The sequence below is a fragment of the Prionailurus viverrinus genome, chromosome C1 (genome assembly GCF_022837055.1).
Source record: "Prionailurus viverrinus isolate Anna chromosome C1, UM_Priviv_1.0, whole genome shotgun sequence".
Taxonomy (NCBI): domain Eukaryota; kingdom Metazoa; phylum Chordata; class Mammalia; order Carnivora; family Felidae; genus Prionailurus; species Prionailurus viverrinus.
The window spans coordinates 180,651,666-180,673,184 of record NC_062568.1 but is presented as its reverse complement, the minus strand read 5'-3'; the positions used below and the strand labels follow the sequence as shown (position 1 = coordinate 180,673,184).

The following is a 21,519-nucleotide window of genomic DNA, read 5'->3' as shown; positions in this document are numbered from 1 at the left end:
AAAATAAAGTGTATTTATTTTGAGAGAGACAGAAGCAGTGTGAGTGGGGGAGGAGCAGAGAGAGAAGGAGAGAGAGAGAGAATCCCAAGCATGCTCTGCATTGCAGAGCCCAACGCAGGACTCAGACTTACGAACTGTGAGATCATGACCTGAGCCAAAACCAAGAGTCGGATGCTTAACCAGCTGAACCATCCAGGAGCCCCTGGATATACAATTCTTGATCGACAGTTTTTTCTTTGAGTATTTTGAACATGTTATCCCACTCCCTCTTGGCTTTTATTATTTTTGGTGAGAAATCTGCTGTCACCTTGTTGGACTTCCTTGTAACTGATCAATCGTCTTCCACTTGCTGCTTTCAAGGTTTTTTCTTTGTCTTCAGTTTTCAATATTTTTACTATCATGTGTCTGTGGATCTCTTTGTGTTTCAGCTTCATGGATGTGTGCATCAATACTTTCCAATAAATGTGGGGAATTTTGTCCATTATTTATTCAAATATTTTTTTCTACTCCTTTCTGTCTCTCTCCTCCTGGTACTCCCACTGTACATGTGTTGGTGTGTTTAGTGGAGTCCCACATTTACCTGCGGTTCTGTTCATTTTTCTGTTTTCCATATTGCATAATCTTTCTTGATCTGCCTTTAACTTCACTGATTCTTTCTTCCGCTAGTTTAGATCTGCTTTTGAGTGCCTCTAGTGTATTTTTCATTTCTGCTATTGTACTTTTTACCTACAGAATTTGCTTTTTTTTTAAACAATGATGTTCTCTATTTGATGTGACATTGTTATCAAAAGTTTCTTTCCTTCTTTAATCATGGTTTTCTTTAGTTCTTTGAACAGATCTGTAATAGCCACTGTGAAGTCGTCATCCATTAAATCCAATACCTGGCCACTCTCACAGGCAATGTCTGTTGCCTATGCACAGCAAAATGCAGATTAAAACAAGTCTGAGATGCCTCTTTTTTTTTCCAGTGACACTTTTCCTTGCTTTAATATTTTTGTCTTTTTCTGCTTTTGAAATGAGCTTTCAATTACAAAATACCAAACCCCTTAAAAATGCCAGCCATCGGCACACCGTGGAGAAGCCCCCAAGTAAGGATAGATAGTAGTGGCAGTTGGCAAGAGGTGGGAAGTGATTGAAGCAGTGGTTACAGATGTTCGTTCACAGGAAGCTAAAACTATCCAGCAGGTTGTGTCTTAATGTTAACACAGGTAAAACTAGTCACTACCTTGGTGGGTGGCCTCAGTGTTTGGGTTCAGGTTCTACACGGCAGTCCAATTTCTTCCAGCTAAGAGTTCTTGGCTTGCACCAATCACAGGGTGGCCAGAGGGCACAGGACCAGTCTATTCATTTTTCAAAATGCTGCCATAGGCCTGCTACATGTGTTGAGAGACTTCAGGAGCCCTACCCTTCAGCGACTGTGTGTAATTTGGGTTTCCTGTCTGGACATGTAGCTCAGCCGAAATCCAGAGGCCATTTGTGAGTTTCAGGGATTGGAACAGAATGTCTTGCCCTTCTACATTCCTCTTGGCATTAGTACAGACATTGTTGTTTTGCAATTTGCTGGAAAGTCTCAGCATTTAAGTGACATTCCTTAATCTGAAACTGAAGTTCATTTTCACTGGGACCATCCTTTTCCTTCGCAAGGAATACCTGGTGCTCCATTTTGCCATCTTCTACAAAAAGCACCGTTGAGTGGGACGTAGCAGCTGAAGTGGCCTCAGGGCAACGTACTGCATGTCTGGCTCCCCAGACAGCAGAGACAGGTGGAGGGGCCACCTTCTACTACTTACTACATTGTAGTAGTCAGAGTCGTTGGGTAACAACTCTAGAAACTTCCTTAGGACTTTTACCGCTGAAAGCACCACCGCTGAGTTGGCGTGAGATTGCCGGGGAGTTACACGTTCCCAGATGTTCTGAGCCTCCCGGCCATCTTTAGGGTTGTAATTAGGGAGTTCAAGATGAAAATCTGGCCCAGTCAGTGCACTCATTTGGGGCCATCAGCCGCTTATTAATGTTCTGTGGGTTCAGATCGAGTAAGTTGCCATTTAGGTGAGATTCGCTGATTTCAGAAAATGCTGCTACAGCATTAGCCACCACCATTGGATGTAAATCTGCAATGAGATCCCACAGAGTATCCAGAAATCCCTGATCTTCCACCATTTGGGCATCGATCTCATGGAATTTTGCCACACAGACTGCCGCTGTCTTCCTAACGTAGGGATCTTCATCCTCCAAGTACTTGCAGAGCTATTCTGTCATCTTGTCCACCCGGATGCACCCCTGGCCCTGCCTGCCAAGGCCTGAATTAGAGAATTGGGATCCTCACAGTCCTTCACAAAGCTATGGACAGCCATGATGGCCACGTCTGGCTGACTCTTGGTGAGGTTCATCAAATAGAGATACGCAAGCTTCTTTAACTTCAGATGGTCAGTGTGCGTGTAGTTTCTTACATCTGGAAAGAGAGAACTGACATCCTGCCCCCTGGTCATGGCAGCAATCGCTTTCTGCCCAGCCTCCTTCCTCTTTTTCTTTCTTTTCATTGTTGAGTTCAGCCTCTAATTCAAAGATTGCTCCTTTTTTATTGATTGTGAAGTCGCGTGGAGTCAGTTGTGGTTTGGGATCTTTAATGTGCACCAGAGGCAGGGCTGGGGGCGCCAGCAGCCCAGAGAGCCTGGCCTGAGCAGTGGTATAATTGTTTCCTGCACGTCATGACTGAGATGCTTCTTTATGAAAATTTTTTAATGACACTAACCAAAATTAGAAAGTCAGATATCTCTCGGGGGCGCCTGGGTGGCGCAGTCGGTTAAGCGTCCGACTTCAGCCAGGTCACGATCTCGCGGTCCGGGAGTTCGAGCCCCGCATCGGGCTCTGGGCTGATGGCTCAGAGCCTGGAGCCTGTTTCCGATTCTGTGTCTCCCTCTCTCTCTGCCCATCCCCCGTTCATGCTCTGTCTCTCTCTGTCCCAAAAATAAATAAATGTTGAAAAAAATTAAAAAAAAAAAAAAAAAGAAAGTCAGATATCACCCGAAATTTCTGAGAGCAAAAGAGAATGGGAATCCTTATGCAATGGTGAGGGGATGTAAACTGGTATAGACATTCTAGAGAGCAGTCTGATAGTTCCTGGTCAAATAGAGAATGCATATATCTTGTTACCCAGTGGTCTGCTCCTGGATGCATACCAGGAATTACATCACGCCAGTCCATTAGAGAGTACATACAAAGACGTTCGCCTTTGTGTTCGTAGCAATGGAGAGTCGAAGACAGCCCAGCTGTCCGTCCCCAAAGAGCTGGATGCATACCACAGAATACCAAATCTCTGGTAGAAGCAATAATTATATACATGACAACATAGATGGTTGAGAGAAAAAAGTAAAACTGAAGAATGTAGTCTGAAGGATGGTGCCATGTATAGAAATATCCAAAAACATGGGGGCGCCTGGGTGGCTCAGTCAGTTGAGTGTCCGACTTCAGCTCAGGTCATGATCTCCCGTTTGGTGGGTTTGAGTCCCGCATCGGGCTCTGTGCTGACAGCTCAGAGCCTGGAGCCTGCTTCTGATTCTGTGTCTCTTCTCTCTGCCCTTCCCCCACTCATGCTCTGTCTCTGTCTCTCAAAAATAAAGAAACGTTAAGAAAAAAAAAAATTCCAAGGACACAAATGAGACACATTAATTGGTGCCTTTGATAAGGGAGGAACAAGAGTGAAAATTAAAAGAGGAAGGGAATGAAATATAAAATAAAAATTGGCCGTACGTGAATTATGACAGTCTGTAACTCTGCGCCTGAGCTACAGAATGAAGAAAGTAAAGATACAAAATCAAGGAAATATGAGGCAAGGTCATCAGACAAGTTTTGGGGCTGGGAGAAAGAGGAAGAGAGTCTGAAGGCCTGGAAAGAGAATAAATGGCATGAAATCAGTACCTTGGAGATTCAGAAAGTGAACTTACTGAAAAACACGGAGTTATCGGTCCGTTGGAGGCTTGTGGTCATGAATTTCAAGTGAAATCGGTAAGCCTGCTTGTCTGATTCTCCATCATCGTACAACTTCTTAGGCAGAAGTGCAGAGAAAGGACGAAAGAGGATTACTGTTGTGTTTAAGGTAAGAGAGGTGTGAGTGTATTCAAAAGCTGATGGGAATGTGCCAGTAGAGACAGGGAGGTTGAAGATAATTGGAGAAAGAAAGGGTAAGGGATGGAGAAGGGGAATACTCTGTCCTGCCCCCCACCCCAGCACAGCACAGCACAGCACCTTTTCTTCCGAGATAGTAGGGAAGGTTGAGTGGATGCAGCTGAGTTTATAAGTGAGCGAGGGCCAGAATTTGAGGGAATCCCCATCTCAGCCTTTGGTTTGCTGGTGAACGGGCCTAAAATGCATGCACCTAATTGAATTTCCCAGCCATCACTCCTCATTCAGGTGTCCCAGGTATAAGGCCTCCGAAAACAGAACAATGTGAAGCCTGTACAACCAGTGTCACAGGAAGCATCTCCGTGTGAAATCATTCACCCCAGCTCTCTCTGCTGCTGGTGGCGGAATGACGCCATTTCTCTGGAGAGAAGTCTGGCAGGGCCTCTGAAGGTCTTTAGAGTCGTTCATGCCATTTCCCCCAGTATTCCCCTTCTAGAAACGTACCCGTTGCCTCCGTCCCAGCCTATTGATAGTGATGCTCTTGGCTAGGAATGCCCGCGGCACTTTGCCCAGGCCCATATTACTCATAGCAACCCCCCAGACGTTTCTCCCACCACGGCCAGAGTTGTGGCTGAACCGGACCTTTTCCTTCTTAGGATCATTGCAGGAGGCACTTCACAAAACACCAGGGAACTTAGGGGAACAGATTTGTTACTCACATGCTCTGGAGGGTATGGAGCACACATGAGGGCTGCACAGCAAGGTCATGGGGAGAGAAAGGGCATGGGCTTTGCCTTTACTGGAGTGTGGGGGGTGGGATGTCTAGGATTTTGTGGGTTTGCTCTTTCTTGGCTAATTTAAAACCTAAGAGCACAGGAAGGAAGAAGTGGGATCACTCAAGGAGCCAGTTATCCATGTTATCCAGGGCATTCTGAGTAAGGGACTAATGTGGGCAGCAGGGTGGGCAGCCTCATTCCTCATCTGGTTGTTTTGCTAGTAACTGTGTCACACAGCTGGCACTATGTTTCTTTAAGATGGATGTCTTTTTGGGGCGCCTGGGGGGCTCAGTCGGTTGAGCGTCCAACTTCAGCTCAGGTCACGATCTCACGGTCCATGAGTTCGAGCCCCGCGTCGGGCTCTGGGCTGATGGCTCAGAGCCTGGAGCCTGCTTCCGATTCTGTGTCTCCCTCTCTCTCTGCCCCTCCCCCGTTCATGCTCTGTCTCTCTCTGTCTCAAAAAATAAATAAATGTTAAAAAAAAATTAAAAAAAAAAAGATGGATGTCTTTTGAAACAGATGCGTCCGCATTCAAAAGCTTCGTGTTGGATACTTCCACTGAAGGAGCTAAGGAAGTCATCAGAGAGGTACAAAGACTTAACCCACAAGGATGGTTAGTCTAATGTTATTCCTAAATAACAAATGATGGAATCCACTGAAATGTTCCCATAGTAGAGGAATGACTACATTAAATTCTGGTATAGCTATAGAACAAAGTTCTGAGGCGCCTGGGTGCCTCGGTCACTTAAGCATCTGACTTTGGCTCAGGTCATGATCTCACAGTTCGTGAGCTCAAGCCCTGCTTCGGGTGAACCCCGCTTCTCTCTCCCCCATCTCCTATCTATCCCTCATGGGATTCTCTGTCTCTCTCTCTCTCCACCCTCCCTCATTTGTGCCATCTCACTCTCAAAAAAAAAAAAAAAATCCTTAAAAAATTTTTTTAATTGCCATTTTTTGTCATTTTAAATTGCTTTTTAAAATAATAGCAGCATTGGAAAATATGCATAATGTTAAAGCAGTCTTCCCACGGCCATTTTCTGTGCACCCAGGCTAACTAACATTCGTAGGTGGTAATGGAGCTGAAGTATACAGCCAGCCCTTTGCTTACTCTGCCAGATCTCACTCTGTGTGATTTCTCCAGGGGGAGCCTGCTCACTTCGAGTATCTGATGTACCCCTTGCACTCCGCAGCCATCACCGGGCTAGCCACGTGCATCCGCAAACCCTTCATTGCCACCTGCTCTCTGGATCGATCCGTTCGCATCTGGAATTATGAATCAAAGTAAGGATGAAAGGCTTCGCGACTGCAGCGTGCAGGATCCCAGTTGTTACATTTGTTCATGTAAATTATTTTAATTAGAGAGTCTTAAAATGTAATTACTTGAAGCTCTCGGTTGGAAAAGGTGTTTTGTTTTGTTTTTTTAATCAAGTCTGTCAACTTACCTGTTTCTCTTCCCTTTTTGCTCGCGCTCAGGCTAGAACATGGCTTTGTGTTTTATTAAGTGCTTCACCACACACCAGACACCATGCTAGACAATGGGGACATAAAGATAACACTCCGCCTTCTTAAATAATCTCCTGTGTTCTTCCAGTTTTCCTCTCTCCCTTCAGATGTACTTTTTGTCACATGGGACTCTCCAGACCACTACATCTCTCTCCTCATCACTGCCCCCGACCATCCTTAACTCCCTAGTGACTTTTTCTCCCTGACATGGATTCCCTGAGGATCCCCAGCCTAGAGTGGCCCCCCACTGTAATTTCTCTGTCCTTTGTGTATAGCCACTGGGTTGCCGAAAAGAGACCGTGTGGTCCTTCCAACTCGGGGGATCCAAATGGAGCTGTGCCTTCAGCATCGCTAGAGAACTCGTTGATCGCTTTCCCTATTTCCCATACTCATTGCCGGACACTCTCCTCAAATAACCAAAACCTGGGGAAAAGAGGAACCAAAATTTCAAGCGACAAAGTGTCTCCTATGCTATGATAGAAATATGTGCCAGATACAATGGAGGGCTCAAGGGAGTTTCTTAGAATTCCATACTCTTTTTCACAGCACTCTGGAGCTATTTAAGGAATACCAGGAAGAGGCTTATACAATCAGCCTTCATCCATCGGGGCACTTTGTTGTCGTAGGCTTTGCTGACAAACTACGCCTTATGAATCTACTCATTGATGATATACGTTCTTTCAAAGAATATTCTGTCAGAGGATGCAGAGAGGTAAGATGCTGGAGATAAAGGTTCAGTTTCTTGGAAAACTGGGGGTTGAAGTATCAAGAACTAACACACTCTGGCAAAGTGGGACCAAAGTCTGCTTAGAGAACATCGGTGGCTTTAAAAGAAGAAAAGGCAAGAGATCGGGTTCTCCTCTCCGCAAACTTCTTGAGCATACGGCTCTATCCCATTTCTCTCTTGCTCATCAAGATATTTCACTGAACCCCAAGCCTTGTGAGATCCCACGTGTGATTAATTCTCTCTCTGATTGCCGAGTAACAAAAAGTGTCAAAAAGGGAAGTCATCTCAGAATCGGAGCGCCAGCCAGTCCGGAAGGTGAAGTTGGAGATTGGGAGGGGCCTGGGAATAGAAGCGTCACCAGGGAGAGGCAGTAGGCCGCCCATCACACTTCCCCCTGAGGTGACCGCAGAAACCAGATAGTGATTTCGGGAGTTGCTTCCCCACTCTGACACTTCTACAAACAACGAATGCTGCACTCTACCATCCAAGCAGCATCATGGTCCGTGCACACACCAGTGGCAGCATCTTGGCCAGTATGAGCTACAGGAATAGCCAAGATGCCGGCTGGTCCTCAGTCCCTCTGCACCTTTCCCCCCGATTCCCACTTCCACACCTGCTTTCAGCCTGAACTCTTTAGGAAAAAGAGCTCTTGACTGTAACGTCCAGAAGGCTCATTTCTCTCATTCTTGCTCTCTTGCTTTGTTTCTTTGTAGTGTTCCTTTAGCAATGGAGGTCACCTGTTTGCTGCGGTCAGTGGAAATGTGATTCACATTTTTGCCACTACGAGCCTGGAGAACATCTCGAACCTGAAAGGACACACCGGGAAGGTCAGTGAGTGAGCAGTGTCCAAGGACACGGGAGGCACAGAGCCAAGCATTATGCTTGCCGAGTGAACAAAAGAGAAGCAATGCGTTTCCTCTTGGAGTTCACGGTCTACTTGGGGAAAGAGACGATAAAACAAAAGCACAGGGTAATTACTAATTGCAATAAATGCAATGAAAGAAAAACATGGGGTGTTATGAGAGTAAATAATGAAAGAGTTGGCATAATTTAGAGTGGGGTGTTCATAAAGGCTGGGTCCTAAAGGAGTAGGAAGGAATTAACCAGATAGAGCTTCAGAGGAGCTGAAAAGTCTGTGGGGCTGGAACCATAGGTGTCAGGACAAAACGGGACCCAGCTGAGATTGGTGAGATTAGCAGAGGCCCAAGTGCATGGACCTTGCAGGCCTCCTAAGTATAAAAAAACTATTAAAACAGATATCCTCCTTGTGCCTTGAAATCATTGAAGATTTTCAGAGGAGGGAATGATATGACCAGATTCGCATTTTAGACTCCTTTGGCTGCAGAAAGAAGAATGTATTGAAAGGGTGGAAATGGTAAGGAGACTATTGTGGATGTCTACACCATTTTGGACCATAAAGGAGATGGTACAGATAGGGAGAAGGAGGTGGATTCAAAAGATACTTAGCAGTAGTTCAAGTAGTTCAGACAGAGTGGAGATGGGGCATGAAGACAAGGGAGGGGCCAAAGGTGGAAAGACTTAAGAAGTCGGTGAAAGAATTTGGACAGAAAAAAGCACTTGAAAGGCATGCTAGGCAGAGGACCTATTAGAGATGATGGAACTGGAGTATAAAATAGGGTGGTGGTTTGAGGTACACATGGCTGGAACGTTGGGCACATTCCAGCAGTGGTGGAAGGAGCCAGAGAGGTTGGCTACATCCCAGTGTGTGCACCATGCCAAGGAATTGGACTTTACTCTGTAGGTGATGAGAGGCAACTGAAAGGATTCAGGAAAGGAAGTAATGGGGTTAGAAAGGTACTTCTCCAAACAGTGTTGAGGATGGATTAGAGGAGAGGGAACTTGGAGGGATGGAGACCAGCTAAGAAGTGAGGGTGAAAGATGAGTCGGAAAATAAACCATGGCTTTGGTAGTAGAGACAGAGAGAAGCACGACGTTAAGTTCCATTTTGTATATGTTATGTGCCATGTGTCCAAGAACTATGGTACTCAGGCATGGGGGTCAGGAAAGAAGTCAAGGCTGAAAATGAAGATTCAGGGGATTAGGTGGTAGTGGAAGTCAGAGGCATAGATTATATCACCAAGGGCCTGGAATTTGAGAAGAATCTTGGGCAGAGACAGGTGACCAACATTTCAGGGACTGGTTAAAGAGAAGGACTGCAAATGAAGGCACAGGAGAACTTGGAATTAAGGAATTGTATCAGAGAAGTGAAGGGATTCTTCCAAGATAAAGTAGTTGGTGGTATTAAAGGTCAGAGAGAGGGGCGCCTGGGTGGCTCAGTTGGTTGAATGTCCAACTCTTGATTTCAGCTCAGGTCATGATCTCATGGTATGGTATGTGGGATGGAGCCCTGCATTGGGCTGACAGCATGGAGCCAGCCTGGGATTCTCTCTCTCCCTCTCTGCCCCTCCCCTGCTCGCTCGCTCTCTCTTTCTGTCTCTCAAAAATAAATCAACATTTACAAAAATAAGTAAAGGTCAGAGAGAGGTCCTGTAACGACTAAAAACTAACCATTGAGTGTGGCAAATAACAGGTGCATAAGTGCAGAAACTGTGAAAACACTGAGCTTTCCCAGTTTCAACAATGCGATTGGTCTTCAAGTGACTGTGGAGGTGCAGATGAAAGCATGCCGGGTGATTCTGATGCTCTTTCTAGAACCATGTGCATCTCCTTGGGAGGCCCTCCCTGACCAGTCCAGGAAAGCAGCCCTTTGTTGCATCCCTTTGCAAGTATTTATAACACTGGTTTCTAACCAGAGTTGTATGTTAGACTTACATCTGCAGTATTAAAAATATACATATACAGATGGAGGATACAATAAAGCCATGCACATGGAAATTTATAACCCTAAATACATATATTAGGAATATAAAAAGATAAAAATCAGTGATATAATCATCTAAAGAAGTTAGAAAAGGAACAGCAAATTAAATTCAAAGAAGATAAAAGGAAGGAAATAGTAAGGATAAGAGCAGAAGTTAATGAAATAGAAAACAAACACAATAGAAGATCATCAAAGCCAAAACATGGTTTTGGGTTTTTGGGTTGTTTTTTTTTTTAATGTTTGTTTGTTTTGAGAGACAGGGGGAGGGGAGAGAGATAATCTAAGCAGGCTCCGCACCATCAGCACAGAGCCCGATACGAGGCTCTCATGAACCATGAGATCATGACCTGAGCCAAAATCAAGAGTTGGACATTTAACCAATTGAGCCACCCAGGCACCCCAGGTTTTTTTTTAAGTAATCTCTACTCCCAATGTGGGGCTCAAACTCAGAACCTTGAGATCCAGAGTTGCATGCTCTACCAACTGAGCCAGTCAGGTGTCCCCAGAACTTAGCATTTTGAAAATGCAAAATGGACAAGCCTTTAACATGACCGATTACGAGAGGAGAATAAAAGGAGGGAAGGTAAATAACCAGTATGAGGAATGAAAAGGGGATATCAGTACAGATCCTATATAATAAAAAAAGATCATGAGGGGATATTATGAACAACTTTATGAAAATAAATTTGAATAATATAGATGAAACAAATTCCTAGAAAAATTGAGTCTATCATTTAAAAACCTTCCTATAAAGAAAACTCTAGGCCCAGAGCATATCACTGGAGAATTATATCAACTTGTAAGGAAAAAAAAAATGACACTAATAATATTGAAGAAACTCTTGCAAAGTATAGAGAAAAGAGCAAATACTTCCCAATATTGTTCTGTGAGGCCAGCACAATCATGATACCAAAACCTGTCAAAGACATCACAAGGAAGAAATGCTAAGCTGGTCTTTTTTGTGACCATAGAAATAAAATATTATCAAGCCAATCCATCAATATATAAAAAGGGGAACACAACATGACCAAGTTGGATTTATTCCAGGAATACAAGATTGTTTTACAATTTGAAATCAATTAATGTGGTACACCACGTTAGCATAATAAGGATGAAAAAATCATATGTTTATCTCCATAAATGCAGATATAATAAAATTGATAGCATTTAATATCCATCCACGATTTTAAAAAACAACACTTGGGGCACCTGGGTGGCTCAGTCGGTTAGGCATCCAACTTCAGCTCAGGTCATGATCTTGTGGTTTGTGAGTTCGAGCCCCACGTCGGGCTCTGTGCTGACAGCTCAGAGCCTGGAGCCCATTTCAGATTCTGTGTCTCCCTCTCTCTCTGCCCCTACCCTGCTCATGCTCTGTCTCTCCTTCAAAAGTAAATAAACATTTTTAAAATTTTAAATAATAAAAAAATAAAAAACAACAAACTAAAAAATAATGGAACTTCTATTATAAAAATCTTATGCAAGATATTTAAGAAAACCTACGACAAACAGCATACTTGATCCTAAAGTTATGAAAGCATTCCTTCTGAGATAGAGAACAAAAGACGATGCCTTCTGTTAGCCTGGTACTGAGTCCTAACCAGCGCAATAAGACAAGAAAAGGAAATATGTCTTAGTCCATGAGTCTGCCATAACAAAACAGCACAGACTGGGTAGCTCATAAAGAACAGAAAAGTTTCCTCACAGTTTGGAGGGCAAGAAGTCCAAGACTCAGGTGCCAGCATGGGTAGGTGAGGGCCCTCTTCCTGGCTGCAGATTTCTCATATCCTCACATGGTAGAAGGGGTGAGCTAGCTCTCTGGGGCGTCTTTCATAAGGACACTTACTAATCCCATTCATGAGGGCTCTACCCTCATGACCTAATCACCTGTCAAAGGGCCCCACCTCCCTATACCATCATCTTCTCGGGTAAGGATTTCAACATACGAACTGGGGGGTGCAGGGCGGAGTAAGAGACAGAAACATTCAGACCAAAGCAAAATAAAAAGCGTAGAAATTGGAAAGGAATAAATAGATCCTCACAGACAACACGACTGAGTATGTAGGAAATTCAAAGAGTTTTCAGAGAAACTATTAAAATTAGTGAATCTAGGAATAGTGTTGGAAATAGCGTCACTATATTTTTTCAAGGGTATTTGTACATAATAGTAACAAACAGAGAATCCAATTTAAGAGGTGGAAGTGGAGCTGAGGAGGTGGTTAAGGACGTGCCCCACAGGGTCGCAGTCATGGAAATACCAAAAGAGGTGGCCAGTGGGTCAGGAGGTTGGTTCCTTATGAGAAAATAAGCAAATATATTGAAGATAATGGGAACCAGGACTCTCACTATTGGAGAAGGAAGTTATAAATATGATAAGGGGAAGATCTAGAAAGTTGTTGTTGTTGTTGTTTGTTTCTTTGTTTAGTGACCTGGCTGCACGAATCCTGAGAAGTCTTTCTTTCCCCTGCAGTGTGCAGCCTTGATGTCCCTGCTCAGATTTTTGTTCTTTTTTTTATCTTTTCTCTGGTTGCCCCTGCGTTGACCTGAGCCACTCATTAGTCACAGATTGGGCTTAGCCCCCTTAGCCAGTTACACTTTCACCCTTTACCATTGGATCTGTGTGGCTGGGAGGCGGCTGTCACAGTTCACAGAGTTCACTTTTTTTTGCTCCTTGTTCAGCCAGGTTCTAGTAGTTTGGATGTTCTCTCTGTGTACCTGAGAGAGTGCAGCCCTAGACATGCACACAGTCTTCCAGGCTGCCAGGGATAAGTGATTTTATTTCTAAGCCTGGCTTCCTGGGAGATGCCCGTGGACCAGAGGAGATTATTATTCAGTTAGGGTTTGGTCAGATGTTATGTTTAAACCCCTTGTGCTAGTGAGGTTTCTGCCCTGTGTTGATGGGTCCCTGTGCAGCTCAGAAGACGCTTTCGAGTTTTCCCCATATCCTGCTCTGATTGCTCTTGAGTGGGGCGGCTTAGCACATGCGCACAGCCTTCCCGACCCCCGGAGTTGTCTATGATTGCAGAAGGTCTCTCCTTGACCGTGTCTTTCCCTCGTTCTATTAAAATTGTCATGCTCTGCTATTTGCTCATATTGTGGACCTACCAGCCTTTTCTGAATCGCACTACACCGATACCTCCATCATTTTAGACAATGCCCAGAGGGTAGACTTGTTCATGCTCTGTTCCAAATAAAGCCAGTTTTGGGTTTGCTGAAGGGCACACACCAGGAAAGGACATTCTGCCTCGGTCTAGTGGAACACGTGAGGAGTTCATCCTCCTTTCCCTAATGAGGCATCTGTGTGTGTGTGTGTGTGTGTGTGTGTGTGTGTGTGTGTGTACGTGTGTGCACAGGGACATATGCACGCTTTTAACTGGCTACGCCTTCATCCCCTGTAGGTTCGCTCGGTTGCGTGGAACGCGGATGACAGCAAACTGATCTCTTGCGGCACAGACGGTGCTGTCTATGAATGGAATCTGTCCTCAGGAAAGAGAGAGACAGAATGCGTTCTCAAGTCCTGCAGTTACAACTGTGTTACTGTCTCCCCCGATGCCAAAATTATCTTTGCAGTTGGATCAGACCAGACCCTCAAGGAGATTGCAGACTCTTCGGTGAGTCTGCCCCGGCCCCACCTCCGGGCTGCCCGCTGGTCTGCAGAAGACAGCCTCCACGGCGCAGCAGGAAGTGTGACGGGAAGAGGGCTCGTCAGAACAGGGTCCCTTCTTCATGGGACGACCCTCTGGGTCATTCCGTTATTGATACTTCTGGGATTTCCTGCCCGGCGCCCTACCTGACTGGTTAAACCATGGGGCCCCTTTCTCCTTCTGTTTTGCTGGCCGGCTACAGGTCTCTTCCACCCTCCAGGCCCGCAGGTCAGCAACATCTCCAAACTGCATGCTTACCCTGGGGTAGAGACGGTAGTATAGTTACCGCTGTCGCCTCGGCTCGGCCACCACATTTGTTCGAGACCTCCAAACTCTGAAATTTAGGAATTACCACATTTGGCTCCAAATAGCTGAGGGAGGAGAGAAGAGTGCAGCAGAGACACTTCACACAAACGTGGCTGGATCCTTCTCCAGGCGCCAGCGACAGCCGATCTTCTTTGGTGCTCGTCACCCTCCTGGCGCTGGGGCCGGAAAGCACACAGACACCACGGCAGCAGACTGACCCGAGACGGGTTTCGCCATGATTGGAGCCCAGCTGAGAGGAGGGGGTCTCTCCACTGTGCCCCCAAGTAGCTTAGTCCTAATTGTGTGGTGGCTTTTACAGTGCTGAACCGGAACAAGCCCCTTCAGGCCAGGCCCGCAATTCTCGCCTCTTGCTGTCCCTACTAGCCGGCGCACACTGCATGACCCACACAAACATTCCCTCAATGTTTGGTGGGAGGGTGGGTGGGTGATTGGATGGAGGGAAGGCACGGTGAGTGAATTCACGAAAAAAAAAATGAGTTTCCTGATAGTATAGTTTTGTTTGTGTAACGGGCATTAATAACTGTTTGCTGAATGGCTGTATGATCCATATCGCATTCTGAGTGTGAGATGTGAGGTAGCCTAGCAGTCACGAGCAGAGACACTCGGGCCTGACTGCCACTTCCTAGGTGGGTGCTGTCTGTGTGGCTCTGTTTCGTCATCTTAAAATAGGGGTAACGGTAACTGCCCCCAAAGGGTTTTTGTGAGGATCAAATGAGTTACAACATGCAAAAGCCTTAAAATGGGGCTTGGCTTCCTTGTAAAAAAATTTTTTTTAATGTTTATTTAGTTTTGAGAGAGACAGAGACAGAGTGTGAGTGGGGGAGAGACAGAGAGAGAGGGAGACACAGAATCCGAAGCAGACTGAGCTGTCAGCACAGAGCCTGACACGGGGCTCGAACCCACAAACCGTGAGATCCTGACCTGAGCCGAAGTCGAATGCTTAACCGACTGAGCCACCCAGGCGCCCCTTGGCTTCCTTTTATTAACGTTAATCCTAACTCCCAGAATACTTGTTCACCAATCAGGCAGCCAGGATACACTGAAATCAGTGCCTTTTATGCGTAGGCACCATGCCAGGTGCTGTAAGGAATAGAGAAACATTTTTCAGTACAGAACTTGCCCAAGTGTTGCTGTTACAGGAGAGGAGGGAATGACATGGGGCCACAGCTGAGCCCCTCACCCTGAACACCCGTCTGTGTTCCAGATCCTTCGAGAGATATCAGCCTTTGATGTCGTCTACACAGCCCTCGTCATCTCGCATTCTGGGCGCATGATGTTTGTGGGCACCTCGGTGGGAACCATCCGTGCGATGAAGTACCCGCTGCCTCTGCAGAAAGAATTCAATGAGTACCAGGCCCATGCGGGTCCTATCACCAAGGTGAGAAGGGACCCTCTCTTTAGGGGCCCATTCCCAGAACTAGCTCTCCATGGATCCATCTGATCCTGCCCTCCACACCCCTGCTTCATCCTTGCAACCCCTCTCTGTGTCTCCTCTCCCCTTATTCCTCTCTCCCTCTTTATTCATCCAACCGCCCATTCAATGAGCCCTTACTGGCTACTAATACTCTTTGTTTCAACTACTCCCACGAATATATCTTAGGAGATCATCAGAGGTACACCTAAAGATTCATGTACAAGGTTGTTCACCATAATACCATGCATAATAATGGGCCATTTGAGAGAAGCTGTATGCCACCCACCCAGATCTCCCATCTGCTGAGTGCTGGCTGCCGCATCCGGCTCTCCTCCCCCACGGAAGTGCCCTGGACCAAAAAGAGTCAAAGCCCAGGAGATGAACCCCTTCATCCCCCTGAAGTCACAAAACATGAGCACACATTTGTAAATTGTCCCTCCAACAACACCAACACCCAAGGCTTTGAACTATGTCCCAAACTCTACACTGCCTTGCCCGCAGACAGTATCCTTATGAAGAAAGGATTTTTCATTATCAGCTGGAACATTCCCGTATTGAGCCTGGGTCTTGCACTCAAAGTAAACTGAAAACTCCCCCTCTTCTCTTCATAGCTGTGAAGTTTTGTGGATAAGGTATTTATTTTTCTGATTATGAAAGCAACACGTATTCACTTTATAAACAAAAATCCCTATAGTATCCTCATTAATGTTTTGATGCCTTTTCTCATACTCTTCTGTGTACTTTTGTGTGCATTTTATTTTTTATTTTTATTTTTATTTTTATTTTTTAGGACTTTATTTTTTTTTTAATTTTTTTTTAACGTTTTTATTTATTTTTGAGACAGAGAGAGACAGAGCATGAACAGGGGAGGGACAGAGAGAGAGGAAGACACAGAATCAGAAGCAGGCTCCAGGCTCTGAGCCATCAGCCCAGAGCCCGACGCAGGGCTCGAACTCACGGACCGTGAGATCGTGACCTGAGCTGAAGTCAGACGCTCAACCGACTGAGCCACCCAGGCGCCCCTTGTGTGCATTTTAAATAGAGATTATACTGTATGTACTTTGTATGCTGCTTTTTTTTTTTACTTAATGCTATTATAAGCATTTTTTTCATATAATTAGGTGTTCCTCAAAAACATGATTTTAGTAACTACACAAATATCCCAACAAATGATGGACCATAACTTAATTCTTCTCTTACAACTAGGCTTTTTTTAAGAATTTTATTTATTTTATTTATTTTTATTTTTATTTTTTTATTTTTTGTTTATTTATTTATTTTGAAAGAAAGAGAATGAGCTGGGGAGGAGCAGAGAGAGAAGGGGACAGAGGATCTGAAGCAGGCTCTATGCTGACAACAGAGAGCCCGATGTGGGGCTTGAAAACATGAGCTGTGAGATCATGACCTGAGCCGAAGTTGGATGCTTAACCGACTGAGCCACCGAGGCTCCCCTACAACTAGACATTTATTTTTTTTTTTAATGAGAAGCTTTTTTACTGTTTATTTATTTTGAGAGAGAAAAAAAGAGAGAGAGAATCCCAAGTAGACTCCACACTCAGCACAGAGCCCAAGGCAGGGCTTGATCCCACAACTATGAGATCACAACCTGAGCTGATCAAGAGTCAGATGCTTAATTGACTGAGCCACCCAGGTGCCCTGAGAGTTTTTTTTTTTTTAAGTTTTTTAAATTTATTCTGAGAGAGAGCGTGCACGTGTGCGAGTGCAAGCAGAAGTGGGGCAGAGAGAGAGAATCTTAAGCAGGCTCTGTGGTGTTATTGCAGAGCCCAACTCAGAGCTCAATCTCACAAACCATGAGATCATGACCTGAGCTGAAATCAAGAGTCAGATGCTTAACTGACTGAGCCACTCAGGTACCCCGGCATTTATTTTTATTTTTTTTATTTTAAAGAGAGAGAGAGAGAAAACATGGGCAGGGGAGGGGCAGAGGGAAAGAGAGAGAGAATTTCAAGCAGACTCCGTGCCCAGTATAAGGTCGACACGGGGCTCAATCCCACAACTGTGAGATCATGACCTGAGCCGAAATCAAGAGTTGGATGTTGAACCGACTGAGCCACCCAAACACCCCTAAAACTGGGCATTTAAATGACCTTATGAACTCTAATATTCTGCTGTACAGATTTCTGTGGGCATCTCTGATTATTTTAAAGGCTAAATTGCTAGACAGGGGTAAAAGCCCCAAGTGAAAGAACATTGCCATTTGTAAGGTGTTTTTTTTTTTTAATTTTTTTTAACGTTCATTTATTTTTTGAGAGGCAGAGAGAGACAGAGCATGAGTGGGGGAGGAGCAGAGACAGAGGGAGACACAGAATCCGAAGCAGGCTCCAGGCTCTGAACTGAGAGCACAGAGCGTGATGCGGGGCTCGAACTCACAAACCGTGAGATCATGACCTGAGCCAAAGTCGGACACTCAACCGACTGAGCCACCCGGGCGCCCCCATTTGTAAGGTTTTGACGCACATTCCTGATGGTGAGAAGGCATCTTCATAGTTGATTCTTTTGCTTTCACTTTTTATTTTGAGACAATTATAAATTCATAGGAATGTAAAGATGGCATAGGTCCAGTGTACCCTTCTCCCAGTTTCCCCCAATAATTGTATCTACTGTAACTATAGTATGATATCACCCCAGAAAATTGACGTTGGCACAATATGTGTGTGTGTTTCGCTGCCGTTCTATCACATGTATAGATTCCTGTAACCAGCACTGCAATCAGGGCACAGAACTGCTTCATGGCCACAAAGAGCCCCCTCGGGCTACCTTTGATAGTGACACCCACCCACCCCTCACCCGCCTCCCTCCCTAGTCCTATGCAAACACTTGTTGGTTCTCCAGTTCCATAATTTGTCATTTTATTTATTTGTTTATTTATTCAGAGAGAGAACATGCCATGCATCCTCCATAATTTGTCATTTTAAGAATTTTATATAGGGGCGCCTAGGTGGCTCAGTCAGTTAAGCGTCCAACTCTTGATTTGGACTCAGGTCGTGAGCTCATGGTTCACGAGCCCCGCATCAGGCTCCGCGCTGACAGCACAGAGCCTGCTTGGGATTCTCTCTCTCTCTGTCTCTCTCTCTCTCTCTCTCTCTCTCTCTCTCTCTCTCTCTGCCCCTCCCCCACTTGTACACACACACACACACACACTCTCAAAATAAATAAATACACCTTTAATAAAAAATAATTTTATTTATTTTTCCCACACGCCCTAAGAATTTTATATAAATAGAATGGTACAGTATGTGACCTTTTGACAGTGGCTTTTTTCGCCCAGTGCATGCCCTCGAGCTCCATCTAAGTTTTCTCATGTATCAATACTTCATTTCTTCCATGGCAGGAATGCACCATCATCTGTTTAGCCATCTGCCTATTGCAAGATAGTTTACTGTTTTCCCAGTTTTGGGCTATTACAAATAAAGCTGCTATGACCAATCACGTACAGGCTTCTGTGTGGACCTTCCTTTCTCTGGGGTAAATGCCCAGGGGAATGATTGCTGGATCATGTGATACATTTATGTTTAGTTTTTTTTAAGAAACTACCAAGCTATTTTCCATTCCCACCAGCAATGGGTACAAGATCCAGTTTCTCCACATCGTTGCCAGCATTTGGTATTGTCACTGTTTCTCATTTTAGCTGTTCTAACACGTGTGTAGTAATATCTCCCCATAGTTTTAATATGCATTTCCCTAATGACTAATAGTGGTGAACATCTTCTTGTGTGCCTCTTTGCCATATGGATACCTCTTTGGTGAAACGTCTCCATATATCTTGCCCACCCTCCAGTTGGTTTGGGTTTTTTACTGCCGAGTGTTGAGAGTTCTTTTTATGATCTAGATAATAATTAACTCTTCAGATTCCAAATCCACGAGGACATGACCCAGTCTTGCTTCTTTTATTTATGAACAGAAGCTTGTGAGGTGTATCTCATTCTTACCCAGGATCCTGTCTTCCTTCCCGTGAGGATGTGCCCGGGGTTGCCTGAATGGAGGCCCTGCACACAGCCAGCTCAGTTCTGGTCACCCACGACCTCTGAAAGCTTCCCCTCCATGCTCTTTCTCTCCTCAGATGTTGCTCACCTTTGATGACCAATTCCTGCTGACTGTTGCTGAAGATGGCTGCCTGTTTACCTGGAAGGTCTTTGATAAGGATGGTCGAGGAATCAAGCGAGAGAGGGAGGTGGGCTTTGCCGAAGAGGTGCTCATTACTAAAACAGACATGGAAGAGAAGGTAAGAATTGGGTCTAACGAAGAGAGACGTGGAAATTCCTTACCAGACTGTGTCCAAACTCCTGGGACTGGCATTCGAGGGCCTGTGTAGCCTGGCTACCCCCCACTGCCCAGCACAGATCCCCGCCCCCCCCCCGGCTCCTTGCACATTCCCTGCCCCCACCATCATGCTGCCCTCCTCACTGCGGCTACATCTCTTCCCACCCCCACCCTGCCCATCATCCTGCCACGTGGTCATCTTGACTTACACTCTGCTCCACTTGTAGCCTGTGAAATTACCTTTCATCTTCCTACTCTTTGAGCACAGTAGCCATGACATGCAGTTCCCTTGGGTGACCAGCAGTTTCTAGCCCATGCTAGACACGTGAAGACAGTCGATCAGTATTTACAGAATTGAACTGACAAGCTGACTATACCCGTTGTATCTGGGAAACTTAATAATTGCTAGTAGAGCCTTCTTTATATAAAAAAAAAAGTTATTTAGAAAACGTCCCTGAAAACCACTTCTCTTCATAATAAAACAGTAAAGGTAATAATAACCAGCATATTTTTTTTAGGTTTTCTACAAACCAGGCACTGCACTAATTACTCTATAAGTATTTTCTTATTTAAATCTTATATCATCTCTGTGAGGAAGATACTGTTACTCTCCCCATGTTTTAAGAAGTGACTCTGGAGGAGTGAAGTGAAGTGTAGTAGGACCAGAGTTCTGACCGAGATTTAATCTAGAGCCCACTCTCTTCATTACTACCCCAAAGGGCCCTCCCTGCTGCAAATGCATTAAACACTCTGGGAAGACGTGTTTTGAGAGTTCTGTGCCACGCTCCCTAAGGGAGATGCCAAAGGGATGGGAAAGTCACGAGGCTTACAGAGAATGGCAGAGCTATGCATTCATTGCTGTTCATCCAGGATCTAGAGTGCATTTATTGACTACCTACTGTTTGCTAGGTACTGCGGATGCATGTATAAAAAGACAGGCATGGGCCCTGTGATCAGGAAACACAGTCAAGTAGAGATGAGAAAACCATCAGAGCAGCAAGGCAAAATGGCCCCAAAGCAGGATGATGAGACCCAGGTATTCCCAGAGATCCCTACCAGAGCTCCCTGGAACTTTCTGCAGGAAAGGAAAAGTGGGAGGAAAGGATAAGGGAGAGCCTATGAGAGTCAGGATCTGACCTCCTGCAGGAAGGCAAGCACGTCTTCTGTTCTTCCTCCTCTCTGTTTTCTCCCCCATTCTTCCCCAAGGGTAGGGGAAAAGGACAAGTAGGAGACACCAGGCTGTGCCAAAGGCCTGAGGTGTCTGGGCTGACTCCTGAGCCAGCCCCCACCTTGGCCTTGTTCTGCTCACCTCCTGGAGCCCCTTCTATCTCTGCATGTGAGAGACCGCAGTCTTACTCCCTGTAAACCTCCCTGTCCTTCCCAGCTCCCCCCTCCTTGCTCTCTCTCCACCTGTCCTCTAAAAGTCACATTTCTCAGAATTCCCAGCTCTCTTTTTCTTCTTGGGACTCTATGATATTCTATGTAACTATCTCTCACAACATGATTTACCTACTCATTCATTCATCCAACCACTACTTACAGAGGTGCCCTGTTATGTGCCAGGCACCATACTAAGGTCTAGGATGACAGAAATGAAAGACATGTGGGGGCCTTGAGCTCATAGCCTGGAAGGAGGTATAGGTAAAATTAAAAAGGGAAACTAAGTGTGTTACAGGTGTTATGAAGGAACGATGCTCTGGGGTCACAGGGGAAGGGACCCTGACCCAAGCCAGGTGGTACCAGAGGAAGTAAGTGAGCCTTGGACGGAGCCTTCCTGAACAGATGGGAAAGGTTCTTCCACACCAAGGGGTGAGTGTGCAGAAGGATGAGACAGGTGCTCCAGGGAAGATGCTAGGTGGGGCCAGAGGTGAGAGGATGTGCGGAGC

The 21,519-nt window shown here is 45.3% G+C and overlaps 1 protein-coding gene across 4 annotated transcripts in view; it reads left to right on the top strand.

Annotated features, from left to right (window-relative positions):
• CFAP57 (cilia and flagella associated protein 57) overlaps positions 1-21,519 on the top strand; it is a 75,449-nt gene that overhangs the window by 14,463 nt on the left and 39,467 nt on the right. For all 4 annotated transcript variants that reach the window (XM_047873459.1, XM_047873462.1, XM_047873460.1 and 1 more), the window contains 6 exons: positions 6,040-6,179; positions 6,948-7,113; positions 7,842-7,955; positions 13,366-13,578; positions 15,143-15,316; positions 19,434-19,595. In XM_047873459.1, coding sequence (XP_047729415.1) covers positions 6,040-6,179; positions 6,948-7,113; positions 7,842-7,955; positions 13,366-13,578; positions 15,143-15,316; positions 19,434-19,595 — 969 coding nt within the window. The remainder of the gene's footprint in view (positions 1-6,039; positions 6,180-6,947; positions 7,114-7,841; positions 7,956-13,365; positions 13,579-15,142; positions 15,317-19,433; positions 19,596-21,519) is intronic.